This window comes from Salmo salar, chromosome 01 (genome assembly GCF_965601325.2).
Source record: "Salmo salar chromosome 01, fSalSal1, whole genome shotgun sequence".
Lineage (NCBI taxonomy): Eukaryota > Metazoa > Chordata > Actinopteri > Salmoniformes > Salmonidae > Salmo > Salmo salar.
This window is the reverse complement of record NC_138291.1, coordinates 51,767,927-51,783,790: the sequence shown is the minus strand read 5'-3', so window position 1 is coordinate 51,783,790 and position 15,864 is coordinate 51,767,927. Positions and strand designations below refer to the sequence as shown.

Sequence of the window (15,864 nt, the reverse complement as noted above, 5' to 3'; positions counted from 1 at the left end):
AACAGACTGGAAGCTTCAAAGCTTTTTACTGGAACGAATTGCAAAAATCGCTGAAGTTGGAGACTTATTTCCCTCACCAACTTTAAACATCAGCTATCTGAGCAGTTAACCGATCGCTGCAGCTGTACATAGCCCATCTGTACATTGCCCACCCGATCTACCTACCTCATCCCCTTACTGTTTTTATTTGTTTTACTTTTCTGCTCTTTTTCCACACCAGTATCACTACATGCACATCTTCATATGGTCATTTATCACTCCAGTGTTAATCTGTTAAATTGTAATTATTTGCTCCTATGGCCTATTTATTGCCTACCTCCTCATGCCTTTTGCACACACTGTATATAAACTTTTTTTTTTCTACTGTAGCATTGACTTGTTTATTGTGTTATTGGCTTGTTTGTTTACTCCATGTGTAACTCTGTGTTGTTGTCTGTGTCACACTGCTTTGCTTTATCTTGGCCAGGTCGCAGTTGTAAATGAGAACTTGTTCTCAACTTGCCTACCTGGTTAAATAAAGGTGAAATAAAAACAATTTTTAAAAAAAGGAGGGTGGTGCTTGGAATCATTGTTCTTCCTCTGTAAACCATGGTTACCTGCAAGGAAACACGTGTCGTCATCACTGCTTTGCACAAAAAGGGCTTCACAGGCAAGGATATTGCTGCCAGTAAGATTGCACGTAAATCAACCATTTATCGGATCATCAAGAACTTCAAGGAGAGCGGTTCAATTGTTGTGAAGAAGGCTTCAGGGCGCCCAAGAAAGTCCAGCAAGCGCCAGGACCGTCTCCTAAAGTTGATTCAGCTGCGGGATCGGGGCACCACCAGTACAGAGCTTGCTCAGGAATGGCAGCAGGCAGGTGTGAGTGCATCTGCACGCAGTGAGGCAAAGACTTTTGGAGGATGGCCTGGTGTCAAGAAGGGCAGCAAAGAAGCCACTTCTCTTCAGGAAAACATCAGGGACAGACTGATATTCTGCAAAAGCTACAGGGATTGGACTGCTGAGGACTAGGGTAAAGTCATTTTCTCTGATGAATCACCTTCCAGATTGTTTGGGACATCTGGAAAAAAGCTTGTCCAGAGAAGACAAGGTGAGCGCTACCATCAGTCCTGTGTCATACCAACAGTAAAGCATCCTGAGACCATTCATGTGTGGGGTTGCTTCTCAGCCAAGGGAGTGGGCTCACTCACAATTTTGCCTAAGAACACAGCCATGAATAAAGAATGGTACCAACACATCCTCCAAGAGCAACTTCTCCCAACCATCCATGAACAGTGTGGTGACAAACAATGCCTTTTCCAGCATGATGGAGCACCTTGCCATAAGGCAAAAGTGATAACTAAGTGGCTCGGGGAACAAAACATCAATATTTTGGGTCCATGGCCAGGAAACTCCCCAGACCTTAATCCCATTGAGAACTTGTGGTCAATCCTCAAGAGGCGGGTGGACAAACAAAAACCCACAAATTCTGACAAACTCCAAGCACTGATTATGCAAGAATGGGCTGCCATCAGTCAGGATGTGGCCCAGAAGTTAATTGACAGCATGCCAGGGCGAATTGCAGAGGTCTTGAAAAAGAAGGGTCAACACTGCAAATATTACATTTACATTTTTACATTTAAGTCATTTAGCAGACGCTCTTATCCAGAGTGACTTACAAATATTGACTCTTTGCATCAACTTCATGTAATTGTCAATAAAAGCATTTGAAACTTATGAAATGCTTGTAATTATACTTCAGTATTCCATAGTAACATCTGACAAAAATATCGAAAGACACTGAAGCAGCAAACTTTGTGGAAATTAATATTTGTGTCATTCTCAAAGCTTTTGGCCACGACTGTATACAATCATGTCTCTCTATGATGCTTGGGAATACTTCAGAACAGATTTCCAAATTTAGAATCACTTGGAGCTGGGTTTTTTTGCCTGTTCGTGAACCCTAATCTCAAAGCTCAGGTACAGTACTTACCATTGAGGCTTCTGGTAACCTCATCCACTGTCTTATTGCTCTCTATCAGCACACTGTCAATTTGCTGATGAGACACAGGAGACAAACACACTTAGACACAGGAGAGACGACATACAGGAGAGACGACATAAAATTGCAAGACTCCCTCAAACACATTTAAATAGAAAGACTGAAACTATGCACCGAAACATCAAAGCCACTACCGATTTACCACACAACCCTGCCCGACCATTACCTTATCCCTCTCTCCCCTCCCCCTTTATTTTCCCCTCCCCCTTTTTCCTCTCTCCATCCTCTCTTCCCTTTTCTCTGAGTCTCTCCGATTCAGAGGGGTTGGGTTAAATGCGGAAGACACATTTCAGTTGAATGTATTCAGTTGTACAACTGACTAGGTATCCTCCTTTCCCTCTCTCACCCATCTCCTCCCTTCTCCCACCCTCATTCCCCATGTCCCCTCTCCCTCTGTTGTATCAGATACAACTGTTCACAGTGCAGGCTGGACAGGGGAGACAAATGTTTTTTTTTACCTTTATTTAACTAGGCAAGTCAGTTAAGAACAAATTCTTATTTACAATGACGGCCTAGGAACAGTGGGTTAACTATCTTGTTCAGGGGAAGAATGACAGATTTTTACCTTGTCAGCTCGGGGATTCGATCTAGCAACCTGCCGTGCAGTGTGTGTGTGTGTGTGTGTGTGTGTGTGTGTGTGTGTGTGTGTGTGTGTGTGTGTGTGTGTGTGTGTGTGTGTGTGTGTGTGCGTGGCTGTTTTCTAGGGGGAGATTTATGGTAGATGGGGTGGTTTATGTACTAACTCTGAATATAATCTTTAGGTCAGAAACTGATCTATAGGTGGTTGTGTGTCAACAGAAGATAAGTGACATACCATCCAAGTAATTTATTACAGGATACTTAACAGAAGAGAATACGGAATGTTTTTAATAAATGTGTGTACCCATTCAGAAATATCCAGTTGCTACTTTATGCTATATCTATTGTTTTATAAACCAAAAAAACTAAACGGGTCTTACTTCTACTTCATTTATTATTTTGGTTTTCCCTTCTGAAAATAATAGGAACGTTCTCTCTCACACACACACACACACACACACACTTACATGTGGGACAGCGGTGAGGTAGGTTTGGAGGTTGCCCAGTCTATTGCTGAGTTCTACAGAGCTGTCCTCGACACTCACTTTCAGTAACTGGTTAGTGAAGAACATGCAGATGTTCCCTGCACTACACACACACACAGACACACACATAAGCACACACATACATGAATGCACGCACACAAACACAGAGAAGTTAGTTTGTTTCACTTCATATCCAAATACACTCCCCTCTATATATATTTGGACAGTGAAGCTAAAAATTATTATTTGGCTCTATACTCCAGCATTTTGGATTTCAGATAAAATGTTTAATATTAAGCAACAATACAGAATGTACCTTTTACTTGTGAGTATTTTCATACATATCTGTTTTGCCGTTTAGAAATGAAAGCACTTCATGTATTTAGTCCTCCCATGTGAAGAAGTTTGGACAAATTCACTTATAGGGTATTATGGTAGTCAAAAGTTTAGTAATTGGTCCCATATTCCTTGCATGCAACAACTACATCAAACTTCTGTATCTACAAACTCATTGAATGCATTTGCAGTTTGTTTTGGGTTATGTTTTGCCCAATAGTATCTGAATGGTGAATGATGACTGGAGTCATTTTCTTTCTAAGTGAGTGGATAAGATATTTGTAAATGAATCATGATAATGCCATAATTAAGAAAAACCATGAATGAGTGAGAAAGCTACAAAGGCTACAACAAAACATGCTAACCTCTCACCATTACCAATAACATGGGAGGTTTGGATTTTTGGAGGGTATGAGCTTTGTTACTCTGTAACCTTATCACTCATCAATATCCATGACTATTCATAATCAGGGTAGCATCCACAAGAATTTAGAACACATGAACCTTCTAACCTTCCAAAATGGCACACAAGACATCGAAAACTCAACCAAAACAAACCACAAATGCATCCAATAAGTTTGTAGAGTCATAAGCTTGGTTTAGTCATTGTGTGCAAAGAATATGGGACAAAATACTAAACTTTTCCCTACGTTAATACACAATAATTGAATTTGTCAAAATACTTAGGATTTCTTCAAATGGGGGGTCTAGATACATAAAGTGCTTTCATTTTTAAATGGTAAAACAGATACATATGAAAATATCCTAAAAATACACTGCCTTATACAGTACCAGTCAAAAAATTGTTTTTTCTTTATTTTGACTATTTTCTACATTGTAGAATAATAGTGAAGACATCAAAACTATGAAATAACACATATGGAATCATGCAGTAACCAAAAAAGTGTTAAACAAATCAAAAAATATTTTTGATTCTTCAAAGTAGCCACCCTTTGCCTTGATGACAGCTTTGCATTCTCTCAACCAGCTTCACCTGGAATGCTTTTCTACCAGTCATGAAGGAGTTCCCATATATGCTGTGCACTTGTTGGCTGCTTTTCCTTCACTCTGCGGTCCAACTCATCCCAAACCATCTCAATTGGGTTGAGGTCGGGTGATTGTGGAGGCCAGGTCATCTAATGCAGCACTCATCTTAAAAAAGCTAGGTGGAACAACCACATATTACAGTCATAGTAAGTAAAATGTTCCTCAATAATGTAGATATGATGGTGATATTAGTTTATGATGGTGATGCTGGTATACTGGTGACCAAGCTGGTGTATGGTGGTCCAGCATGGTCTAGCTCAGGGATGGGCAACTTTGATGTGGGTGGGGGCCACAGAAAATCCGAACTCATCATGAGGGGCTGCAGTGGCTTGCGGGTCTGCTTACCCACATGTATGCAGTCAGAGCCGGCCCTAGCATTTTGGGGGCCCTATGTGATATTTTGGTCACCAGCAAAACACTGCGAAGGCTGGTCAACACGAAAACACAGCGAATGAACCATGAAAGCACAACGAAGGCACTTCGAAAACACAGCGAAGGCTGGTCACCAGCAAAACCACCACCTCCGCTGGTCTATGCTGGTTTTTTTCAGGGTGGCACACACTTACAGTATGACTAGTGTTGTGAGTAGTGTAGCCCAGTATAATCCTCTCCTGTGACAGTGGACAGCTTTAGTCTGTTCCTGGTACATGTGTCCTCCACAGTATCCACAGCAGCGACAGCAGGCCAGGCAGAACCCCACCAGGGGCATAAGGATAATGTACACGATCCCTATAGCAGCACACACTAGGAAACCAACTTCATAGAGAAGGACCTGAAGAGATTCACACACACACACACAAAATTAGTAGGGTGCCTTACATAAAGCTCTCCCAGGTTACTGCCTAAAGGGTAACTTAGGAGGGAGTGTCTGTGGCTAGTACACAGAGCTTAACTTGACACACACACACACACACACACACACACACAGTAAAAAAAAAGGTTGTCCTGCTCCTCTCCACCTAACTTCCCCTCAAGGTCCCATCAGTTTCTCTTAAGTCCCGTTAGTTTGGCTGCTCAGGCTACCTAAGATATCCCTCACCCATTATAGCCCTGCCATTCCCAACCAATCAGAGCGCTTGGAAATGCGCATCTGGACACTGCAACCGACCAGGTCAGAGTGTTATCATTGTCCGAAGGGAGAAGGCGCATGTTTCTGAGGACTTTTTATTGTCGACAGTAACACGAATGTCTGAATGTTGTGGGTGCATCGAAATGTACGTTTAAGGGGTGTTCTATTGTGGTTTTAACATGCTACTTTGATAAGTTTCAGCCATATGATCTACTGTATGGCTGTTAGTATTATTTAATGTTAGAGTTGCCAATGCTGCTTTGCGTATTGTTTATTGTATGTAGTATTATTCTGTACTGCCATAAGCGTTATTGCATTGGTTGCACAAGTACTTTTGCAGAAGTGGTTTAATTGTTGTATTGGTAAACATAGTCTTTTGCATGCACACGCTACCACAGCATTTTCCATAGTGGCCTTTATTGAGATGTTTTATTGAGCTGCCATGGGCAAGCTTCTCGAGTCATGCCAGACAGTTCTTGGAGCTTCTTGGAGCTTCCTCATGCACAGAGTAATTTACAACCCTGTGGTGCCAGGCCAGATCAGGTGTCAGCCTGGCAGATTCTCATACAAGGCTGAAGAGAGAAGGTGCCATGAATCTGGACTCTGTAAATCCAAGAAATTAGTTTCTCTCTCTAAGAGGTGAATGTTTAAGTTTATATTGATGCTGTGTTTATAGCCCTTTATAGACATGTAAGGGTGATGCAATTTGCCATTTATTCATGTACATGTGTATATTGCATAGTTATAAACATGAACTAATACTGTTCACATGTGTGCATATCTTTGTCTTATAGAAGCACAACAATAAGATTCCAATTCATTCAGATTCCCAAAGACCGTATAAACATCCTCAAATGGAAACAACTGTGTCTGTGTGTGTGTGGTGGTGACTATCAAGAGTACAGTGATGGGCCTCAACGTAATGCTCTAACCGGACAGCACTACAGAGGGCAGAACCAAACTAATCAGTCATAAGTATATAGCGGGTGAGGGCATTCACAGCCGACCGCTCAGACGGGTGAGGGCATGCCAGCCAACCGTTTTTACGTGGTCCTTCTAGACGGATTTAGAGACTAACAGTTTTTTTTACATGGTCCGTAGTTTCTCTGGATTTAGCGACCAAGTTTTTACACACACACACACGCACACATGCACGCATCCATCTTTTCTTACCTCTTTGATGGTCTTCTTGTCATCGTATATATTGCCCCTTTTCTCCACGAATTTAACCAGCAGATCTAGGAGAGAAGAATGGAGAGGGAGAGAAAGAAAGGAGGAGGATCTGGATATGTTTGTTTTTTATGACCATGTTTTTCTTTCTGCTTGCATTCTGTATTTATATTTTGATGTGTGTTTTTTCTTTAATTTATGTAATTCAGGGCTCATCTGTAAAATCGACCTTGGTCTCAGTATGACTCCCTGACAAAATAAAGGTTAAATTAATATTTATATTTAAACATCAGCCAACATTCAACCAATAATGATTGGATATCACCACAAAAATATATTCAACATATAAACATCATCTGGCTTGTTCATGTGAGAGGATCTGACATCACACTGTCAAAGGCTGTATGGAGATGAGGTGTCACATTTTACATCAACCCTCTGATCTCCCTCTCTCGCAGGTAGCCTAGTGGTTAGAGCATTGGGCCAGTAACCGAAAGGTTGCTGGACCGAATCCCAGAGCTGACAAGGTAAAAATCTGTCATTCTGTCCCTGAGCAAGGCAGTTAACCCACGCCGAAGACGTGGATGTCGATTAAGGCAGCCCCCGGCACCTCTGATTCAGAGGGGTTGGGTTAAATGCGGAGACACATTCCAGTTGAACGCATTCAGTTGTATCTCTCTCATTCCCTCTCACCCTCAGTTTCTTCATCACCCTCTCTCTCTCTTTCCCTCATTCTCTCTGACAACAGTGAGACCTCACACCTTCACAATACAACAATTACTCTCTATCATTGTTTCATTTACTTGCAGAAATCAAACCTACTGTATGTTCTTTAGGTTCATGATCAGGAAACCATGTGAGAACTGAGACTACCACTCTGTTCCTACTCCACTGTCTGTACTTATGGTCAGGGTTCGATGGTTATTATGGTTATTATTCACACAACACCAGCTGGCATTGTGAAGGGAAACTTCAGAGGAGCTCTATCGTCTAGGTGGGAAACAGGAAATTCTGCTTTCTCATATTATCTCTCCATTTCTTTATTAATCTCCTGAAAGCAGATATCCAGCTGGCGTGCCATAAGACGTGTTAAAGCCCCAACTGGTACACTGTCATGTACATTACTTAGTGAACAGAATAGTTAATCCACTTCTGAATCCTGATATCCAGGCATTCAGCCATAGAGAGAGAGAAAGGGAGGGTGACAGAGAGAGAATGACAGACGGAGGTGGGTGTACTGAGCTCCACTAGGGAGCTTAGCCCACTCAGTTTTTGTTTTATGTCCCTATATAAATATAGCAAAAAAGTTCCAAATGATTGACTGACAGGTTGGTGAAAAATCTATCTCCCAGCACTGTGTCAGCACAATGGACAGTGTCAGCACAATGGACAGAGTGCGCTGCGGTGTGTAGGGGGACTATGGAAAGCCACTGGGGCGATTGTGTATGATCCCTTTGGGTTTCAATAAAAGCGGGGGGGGGGGGGGGGGGGGGAACGCTTCATCTGTGGTAGGCTAAGTGAATAAAGTGATACGGCTCCGCCTGTAATATTTGATTTATAAGGGCGGGTCAAGTTTACCATTGAAGCCGCTTCACTCAACTCTGTCTCACACCCCACACCACTACAGAATTTATTTAGCTTCTTATCCAGCTGTAAAAAGCGTTAGTGTTATTATCCTTCGCCTATTTAGCTAGCTCGAACCAGCTAATCTGCCACGGCCACGATGGATATCAGAAATTGGCTGCTCCAAAGTATCCAAACAAAGCCAACGGAGAGCGATGAGCAGCAGAGCGATGATGTTGCCGAGCTCCAGCTAGCTCCGAGCGCAGAGCCTTCCCTCTCTTCCAGGATAATGGCTCCACAGCTCCCTCCACCTCCGACTGTTCCTGACTATCTTGGAACAGAGGAGCCAGCCCAGGTTAGCCTAGAATCCTACCATAGCCTAAGGTTTTCTATCCAAAAACGTTCATTTAATAGCAACTGGTTCATAGGAAGAGAGTGGCTGGAATACTCGGTTATTGCAGATGCAACATTTGGTTTCCCACGTCGAAAGTTCTATGTTGGGTCCAATGCTAACGCAAACAAGGCCTTCACCCAAGTCGGGTATTCTAACTGGACGCATGCTATTGGTGGTACCAAAGGATTCTCTGGGCACGCATCAAACAAAGAGCGTTTGAAATGCACTGCATTGTGAGTACTGAGATGTCAACACTTGTTAAGAAATCGCATGTATGCGTTTCAGCGACTGTGGACATTATTGAGTGTCTTGTTTCAAACCAGAAACCACTGAGGGGGTGCATTGGACGCGATAGAGTCAAGAGGAGAGGGGGGGCAGTATACTTTTTCTGTCTGTGATGGAATATACTCTCTGAATAGACAAGGAACTTGTCAAGGTGTTTAGCACCATACCCCACAATGTCACATAAACATCACGCGAATTTTCTAAATGAAATCATAGGGCTCATGAGTGAGATTGTCACTGAGGACGCTACATGCGAGAACTCATTTCCCATTTTGACAAATGTGTTCCATCAGCAGAGAAGAAGCATGACACACCCGAGAAAAGCTCAACTAAGCCAACTGGTATTTGAGGGGGATCTTTCAAGATGATCTCGGGGAGAACGGAATGATCGATTACTCAGGAAGATCCACAGAGCATCAAGGAGGCAGCAACTGTTCTGAAAGGGTAAGACAAAATCTAGCTGGTTAGTTGTAATACAAATCGTTCTTTAGTGTGTAGGGTGCTGTCCATGGAGCCCGGAGATTTTGCGCCAACCTGTTACTTATTGGTCATAAGCATTTGAACTTATGTTTATTGTGGTATAGCGTGATATAAGCAGAATTCAATATAATTCCAACGCAATAACCCAAATGATGCCCCAGGGTATAGCTACAGATCGTATGTTCTGTTAGGGTTTTCGTGGTTGTAAATGGAACTGTACATATTGGAAACTTGTTTATGGTAGTCTGGCCATTGCTTACTTGATTACGATGTGTCGAATTTGATTTACAGTAGTGTATTTTGCCGTATCACAACGTGTTACTGAACTCATGAGGGAGCGGCATTATATTCCATGTTTGAAGCGGGCCATTCTAGCCCTATTTATTTGGGAAGACAACTGTGCATGGCTGCATTCCACTGTAGTAGGTTGTAGGCTGTTTTGGTTATTTGGATCTCCATTCGCATTTTGTTTACTGCATTTGTTTACTGTTAATGTAACTAGCCTAAATATATATTGTGTCATGCCGTTATCGATCTGACATTTTGTTTTACTAGGCCTACTACTACTACTTGGTACCGCTGTTTTGTTCAGTTCGCATTTATTCGTTCACATTCGCAGTTGTGTCGGTATTCTAAGTCAAACTGCTATTCAGTATTTTTGTTTGCATACACGAATAACTAGGCTACTACTTTCAGCGTTTCGTTTGCATTATTTTGGTAAGACAGCTATTACAAACAGCATATCTATCTTGTAGCCTTATTCTTTACCATAACAGCCTTACTTTAGTGTGTACGGCACAAGGCACTGTCCATTGTTCTGATATAGCGCAACCTGACTGTCACTTCAAAAGCACTCAATGATCTTGGAGTCTGGACATTTGAACTTTAGGTTTATTGTAGTATAACGTGATATACGCAGAATTCAATATAATTCCAATGCAAGAACCCCCAAAATGTTTCCCCCTCGCCGATTTCAATTGCCCCATTAGTCACTTTATCCTGGCCCCAGATATACAGTACCAGTCAAAAGTTTGGACACACCTACTCATTCAAGGGTTTTTCTTTAGTTTTACTATTTTTCTACATTGTAGAATAATAGTGAAGACATCACAAAACTATGAAATAACACATATGGAATCATGTAGTAACCAAAAAGTGTTAAACAAACCAAAATATATTTTATATTCTTAAAAGTAGCCACCCTTTGCCTTGATGACAGCTTTGCACACTCTTGGCATTCTCTCAACCAGCTTCACCTGGAATGCTTTTCCAACAGTCTTGAAGGAGTTCCCACCTATGCTGAGCACTTGTTGGCTGCTTTTCCTTCACTCTGCGGTCCAACTCATCCCAAACCATCTCAATTGGGTTGAGGGGTGATTGTGGAGGCCAGGTCATCTGAAGAAGCACACCATCACTCTCTTTCTTGGTCAAATAGCCCTTACACAGCCTGGAGGTGTGTTGAGTCATTGTCCTGTTGAAAAACAAATGATAGTCCCACTAAGCGCAAACCAGATGGGATGGCGTATCGCTGCAGAATCCTGTGATTGCCATGCTGGTTAAGTGTGCTTTAAATTCTAAATAAATCACAGACAGTGTCACCAGCAAAGCACCATCACACCTCCTCCTCCATGCTTCACGGTGGGAACTACACATGCGGAGATCATCCTTTCACCTACTCTGCATCTCACAAAGACCCGGCGGTTGGAATCAAAAATCTCAAATTTGGACTCATCAGGCCAAAGGACAGATTTCTACCGGTCTAATGTCCATTGCTCGTGTTTCTTGGCCCACACAAGTCTCTCCTTATTGGCATCCTTTAGTAGTGGTTTCTTTGCAGCAATTCAACCATGAAGCATGATTCATGCAGTGTCCTCTGAACAGTTGATGTTGAGATGTGTCTGTTACTTGAACTCTATGAAGCATTTATTTGGGCTGAAATTCTGAGGCTGGTAACTTTAATGAACTTATCCTCTGCCGCAGAGGTAACTCTGGGTCTTCCTTTCCTGTGGCGGTCCTCATGAGAGACAGTTTCATCATAGCGCTTGGTGGTTTTTGCGACTGCACTTGAAACTTTCAAAGTTCTTGAAATGTTCCGGATTGACTGACCTTCATGTCTTAAAATAATGATGTACTGTCATTTCTCTTTGCTTATTTGAGCTGTTCTTGCCATAATATGGACTTGGTCTTTTACCAAATAGGGCTATCTTCTGTATACCACCCCTTTCTTGTCACAACACAAATATTAGTGTCATTAGCCAAACATTCAACCAAAACATGAGCAAACAAGGGTTGCTTCAACAACATCCTCCAATCCTGATTGGATAGCAGCCATGATCAAAGAGACTATCACTATCCAATCTGTGCATTGCAATCTGCTCAGCAACTCTAGAGCTCTCTGATCTAGAATGAGTTTCACCTGAGCAAAGGTCAATGGCTAATTAACACACAGTGTGTGTGTGTGTGTGTGTGTGTGTGTGTGTGTGTGTGTGTGTGTGTGTGTGTGTGTGTGTGTGTGGACCTAAGGGGCCTTCACTGTTGTTTGTCCATCAGAATCAGTACTAGCCCTAACAAGGAAGCAGTCACAAATAAACTGAGCCAGCTCTGAAATAATAGTCATTTAGGATCAATAACAAATGTGACAAAGACTCTGGACTACAGTGGAATATTGTCCACTCACTACTTAAAGATGCACTATGCAGAAATCCCTCTGCAAATGGGTGAAAGCCCAGGTATTTATATGGGATTTACAGAGTGGCTACACACACCTGGCTAGGTCAGAATGAGCTCAATATGATCATAACACTGCTGTAGAAAAGCAGCGTTGTCCGATTATGCTACAGTATTTTTTTACTATGGCACCCTATTCCCTTTATATAGTACACTACTTTTGACCAGATGGATGCACCGAGACTGACCTTTGGGGAAGGGGTTGGGCTGGACGGTGTGGAGGAAGGACTGGACGACCCCGGACATGAAGCCTGCGTCTGCTCTTGGGATTGACTGGTACTGTGTTTGGATCAGGTTCATGGGAGAGACTCCCTTAGGACAGGTGGCAGGGGGAGGCAGGGCCAAGCTGGACCCCAGCAACAGAGCCCCGATCCAGGCCGACACCAACCTGGCGCAGCCTCCTAACCTCCAAACACTCCTACATGCTCCCATCACTGCAACTAGAGATAGGGCTGGAAGGTGGGCTAGGGTAAGGCTGGAGAATGTAGAGTGGCACTATCTCTGTATTGATGGGCCTGCAAATACAAAGCAGAGACACTGGGGTGGAAGTGGAAACACACAGATACGGAGATAAACACAGAAGTAAACACAGAGATTGTTGTGAAAGGGTGCAGGCACTGGAAAGTAAATGCATACATATTGTAATTGTAAGAAAACTATCATTGAGGGAAACCATAAATGTGACCACAAGTGAAGCAGGTTTCCAGTTCCGGTGACATGCCTTACCGTGTCTTTCTGTTACAAAATTATTGTTTTCCAAAAATGTAAATTGTGAACCCCATATTAAGGTGTATGATGTTTATGGATAACAATAAAAAATTAGCAGGTCTATTTCGCTCCAGCAGATAGCATAATCTGTCCATCCACAATTCACCTGTGGGAACATTGCGGCTTTCAACTTGCGTGGAAGCAGGCAACCCAACTTCATTCATGGGAAATATTTTCTATTAACTGTTCGGGCAGAAGAAGCTGGGTTCCATGCCGCTAATTAACATTGCACACCACGCGGTCCTCTCCGGAATGGTTCTCGCTGTATGATTGTACGAACGAATCCACAGTTTTGAAGTCAAACGGCAAATTGTTCGCCTTGCAGCAGAATCGGGGCCTCTGACCTATGCGGAGAAGAGGATCAGCATCTACCTAGACTTGAGTGCCGAACTGCTAAAACGGAGGGTGACCTACAATGAGCTGAGATCCCAGCTACGCAAGCTAAATCTGAGATGCGGCTTCATCCAACCGGCAAAACTCATCTTGACCTTCCAGAACACAACACACGTTTTCCACTGCCAAAGAAAGCTAAACACTTCTAGAATCACCTCAAAACTACATCAAACCTAACACACAAGCGGACGAGTCAGATGGAACCCCGTTATGATTGGCTTAATATTCAGATATGCTATCCATACACTCACACAGCCTAGCCCTCAGCACAAGACAATGAGGACCCCTTAATTGGATATAAGGAACATTACAATTATTGCTGAGTATTGAACTTTGTTATTATTATATTGCCTATGGAACAGGAGGACATTAACACAGTGATGACACCACGCCGATGAAAGAACAATGGACAATATATTGAGTGAGGTTTCACTCCTGTACTTCCTGTTCATCCACAACTGCATGGCCAGTCACAACTCCAACACCATCATTAAGTTTTCAGACGACACAACAGTGGTAGGCCTGATCACTGACAACGACGAGGCAGCCTATAGGGAGGAGGTCAGAGACCTGGCCGGGTGGTGTCAGAATAACAACCTATCCCTCAACATAATCAAGACAAAGGAGATGATTGTGGACTACAGGAAAAGGACCGAACGCCCCCATTCTCATCGACGGGGCTGTAGTGGAGCATGTTGAGAGCTTCAAGTTCCTTGGTGTCCACATCAACAACAAACTAGAATGGTCCAAACACACCAAGACAGTCGTGAAGAGGGCACGACAAAGCCTATTCCCCCTCAGGAAACTAAAAAGATTTAATATGGGTCCTCAGATCCTCAAAAGGTTCTACAGCTGCAACATCAAGAGCATCCTGACTGGTTGCATCAATGCCTGGTACGGCAATTGCTCAGCCTCCGACTGCAAGTCACTACAGAGTGTAGTGCGTACGGCCCAGTACATCACTGAGGCTAAGCTGCCTGCCATTAGCTCAGTGCAAATGTTGCCTGTAATCCATGTCTTCTGGTTGGGGTATGTACGTAGTCACTGTAGGGATGATGTCATCGATGCACTTATTGATGAAGCCAGTGACTGATGTGATGTGCTCCTCAGTGCCATCGGAAGAATCCCAGAACATATTCCAGTCTGTGCTAGCAAATCAGTCCTGTAGCTTAGCATCTGCTTCATGTGACCACTTTTTTTATTGACCGAGTCACTGGTGCTTCCTGATTTAATTTTTGCTTGTAAGCAGGAATCAGGAGGATATAATTATGGTCAGATTTGCCAAATGGAGGGCGAGGGAGAGCTTTGTAAGCGTCTCTGTGTGTGGAGTAAAGGTGGTCTAGAGTTATTTTCTCTCTATTTGCACATTTAACATAATGGTATATATTATATACACCAAGTCACTTGGCTCTGTCATATCCTCACATGGTCTCTCCTATCATTGCTACACAGACAACACACAATTAATCTTCTCCTTTCCCCCTTCTGATAACCAGGTGGCGAATCGCATCTCGGCATGTCTGGCAGACATATCAGTGTGGATGACGGCTCACCACCTCAAGCTGAACCTCGGCAAGACAGAGCTGCTCTTCCTCCCGGGGAAGGACTGCCCTTTCCATGATCTCGCCATCACGGTGGACAACTCCATTGTGTCCTCCTCCCAGAGTGCTAAGAGCCTTGGCGTGACCCTGGACAACACCCTGTCGTTCTCCGCTAACATCAAGGCGGTGACCCGATCCTGTAGGTTCATGCTCTACAACATTCGCAGAGTACGACCCTGCCTTACACAGGAAGCGGCGCAGGTCCTAATCCAGGCACTTGTCATCTCCCGTCTGGATTACAGCAACTCGCTGTTGGCGGGGCTCCCTGCCTGTGCCATTAAACCCCTACAACTCATCCAGAACGCCGCAGCCCGTCTGGTGTTCAACCTTCCCAAGTTCTCTCACGTCACCCCGCTCCTCCGCACACTCCACTGGCTTCCAGTTGAAGCTCGCATCTGCTACAAGACCATGGTGCTTGCCTACAGAGCTGTGAGGGGAACGGCACCTCCGTACCTTCAGGCTCTGATCAGGCCCTACACCCAAACAAGGGCACTGCGTTCATCCACCTCTGGCCTGCTGGCCCCCCTACCTCTGCGGAAGCACAGTTCCCGCTCAGCCCAGTCAAAACTGTTCACTGCTCTGGCACCCCAATGGTGGAACAAGCTCCCTCACGACGCCAGGACAGCGGAGTCAATCACCACCTTCCAGAGACACCTGAAACCCCACCTCTTTAAAGAATACCTGGGATAGGATAAAGTAATCCTTCTAACCCCCCCCAAAAAAAGAAAAAGATAGATGTACTATTGTAAAGTGGTTGTTCCACTGGATATCATAAGGTGAATGCACCAATTTGTAAGTCGCTCTGGATAAGAGCGTCTGCTAAATGACGTAAATGTAAATGTAAAAATGGTAGAAATTAGGTAAAAGGGATTAAAGTTTCCCTGCGTTAAAGTCCCCGGCCACTAGGAGCGCAGCCTCTAGATGAG

At 43.6% G+C, this 15,864-nt stretch overlaps 1 protein-coding gene across 3 annotated transcripts in view; it reads right to left on the bottom strand.

Moving 5' to 3' along the window:
* LOC106604404 (prominin-1-A) overlaps nucleotides 1–15,864 on the bottom strand; it is a 34,734-nt gene that overhangs the window by 12,053 nt on the left and 6,817 nt on the right. For all 3 annotated transcript variants that reach the window (XM_014199004.3, XM_014198994.3, XM_014199010.3), the window contains 5 exons: nucleotides 12,365–12,691; nucleotides 6,731–6,795; nucleotides 5,055–5,260; nucleotides 3,088–3,208; nucleotides 1,973–2,036 (listed from right to left, as the gene is read on the bottom strand). In XM_014199004.3, coding sequence (XP_014054479.1) covers nucleotides 1,973–2,036; nucleotides 3,088–3,208; nucleotides 5,055–5,260; nucleotides 6,731–6,795; nucleotides 12,365–12,608 — 700 coding nt within the window. In that variant the 5' untranslated portion in view covers nucleotides 12,609–12,691. The remainder of the gene's footprint in view (nucleotides 1–1,972; nucleotides 2,037–3,087; nucleotides 3,209–5,054; nucleotides 5,261–6,730; nucleotides 6,796–12,364; nucleotides 12,692–15,864) is intronic.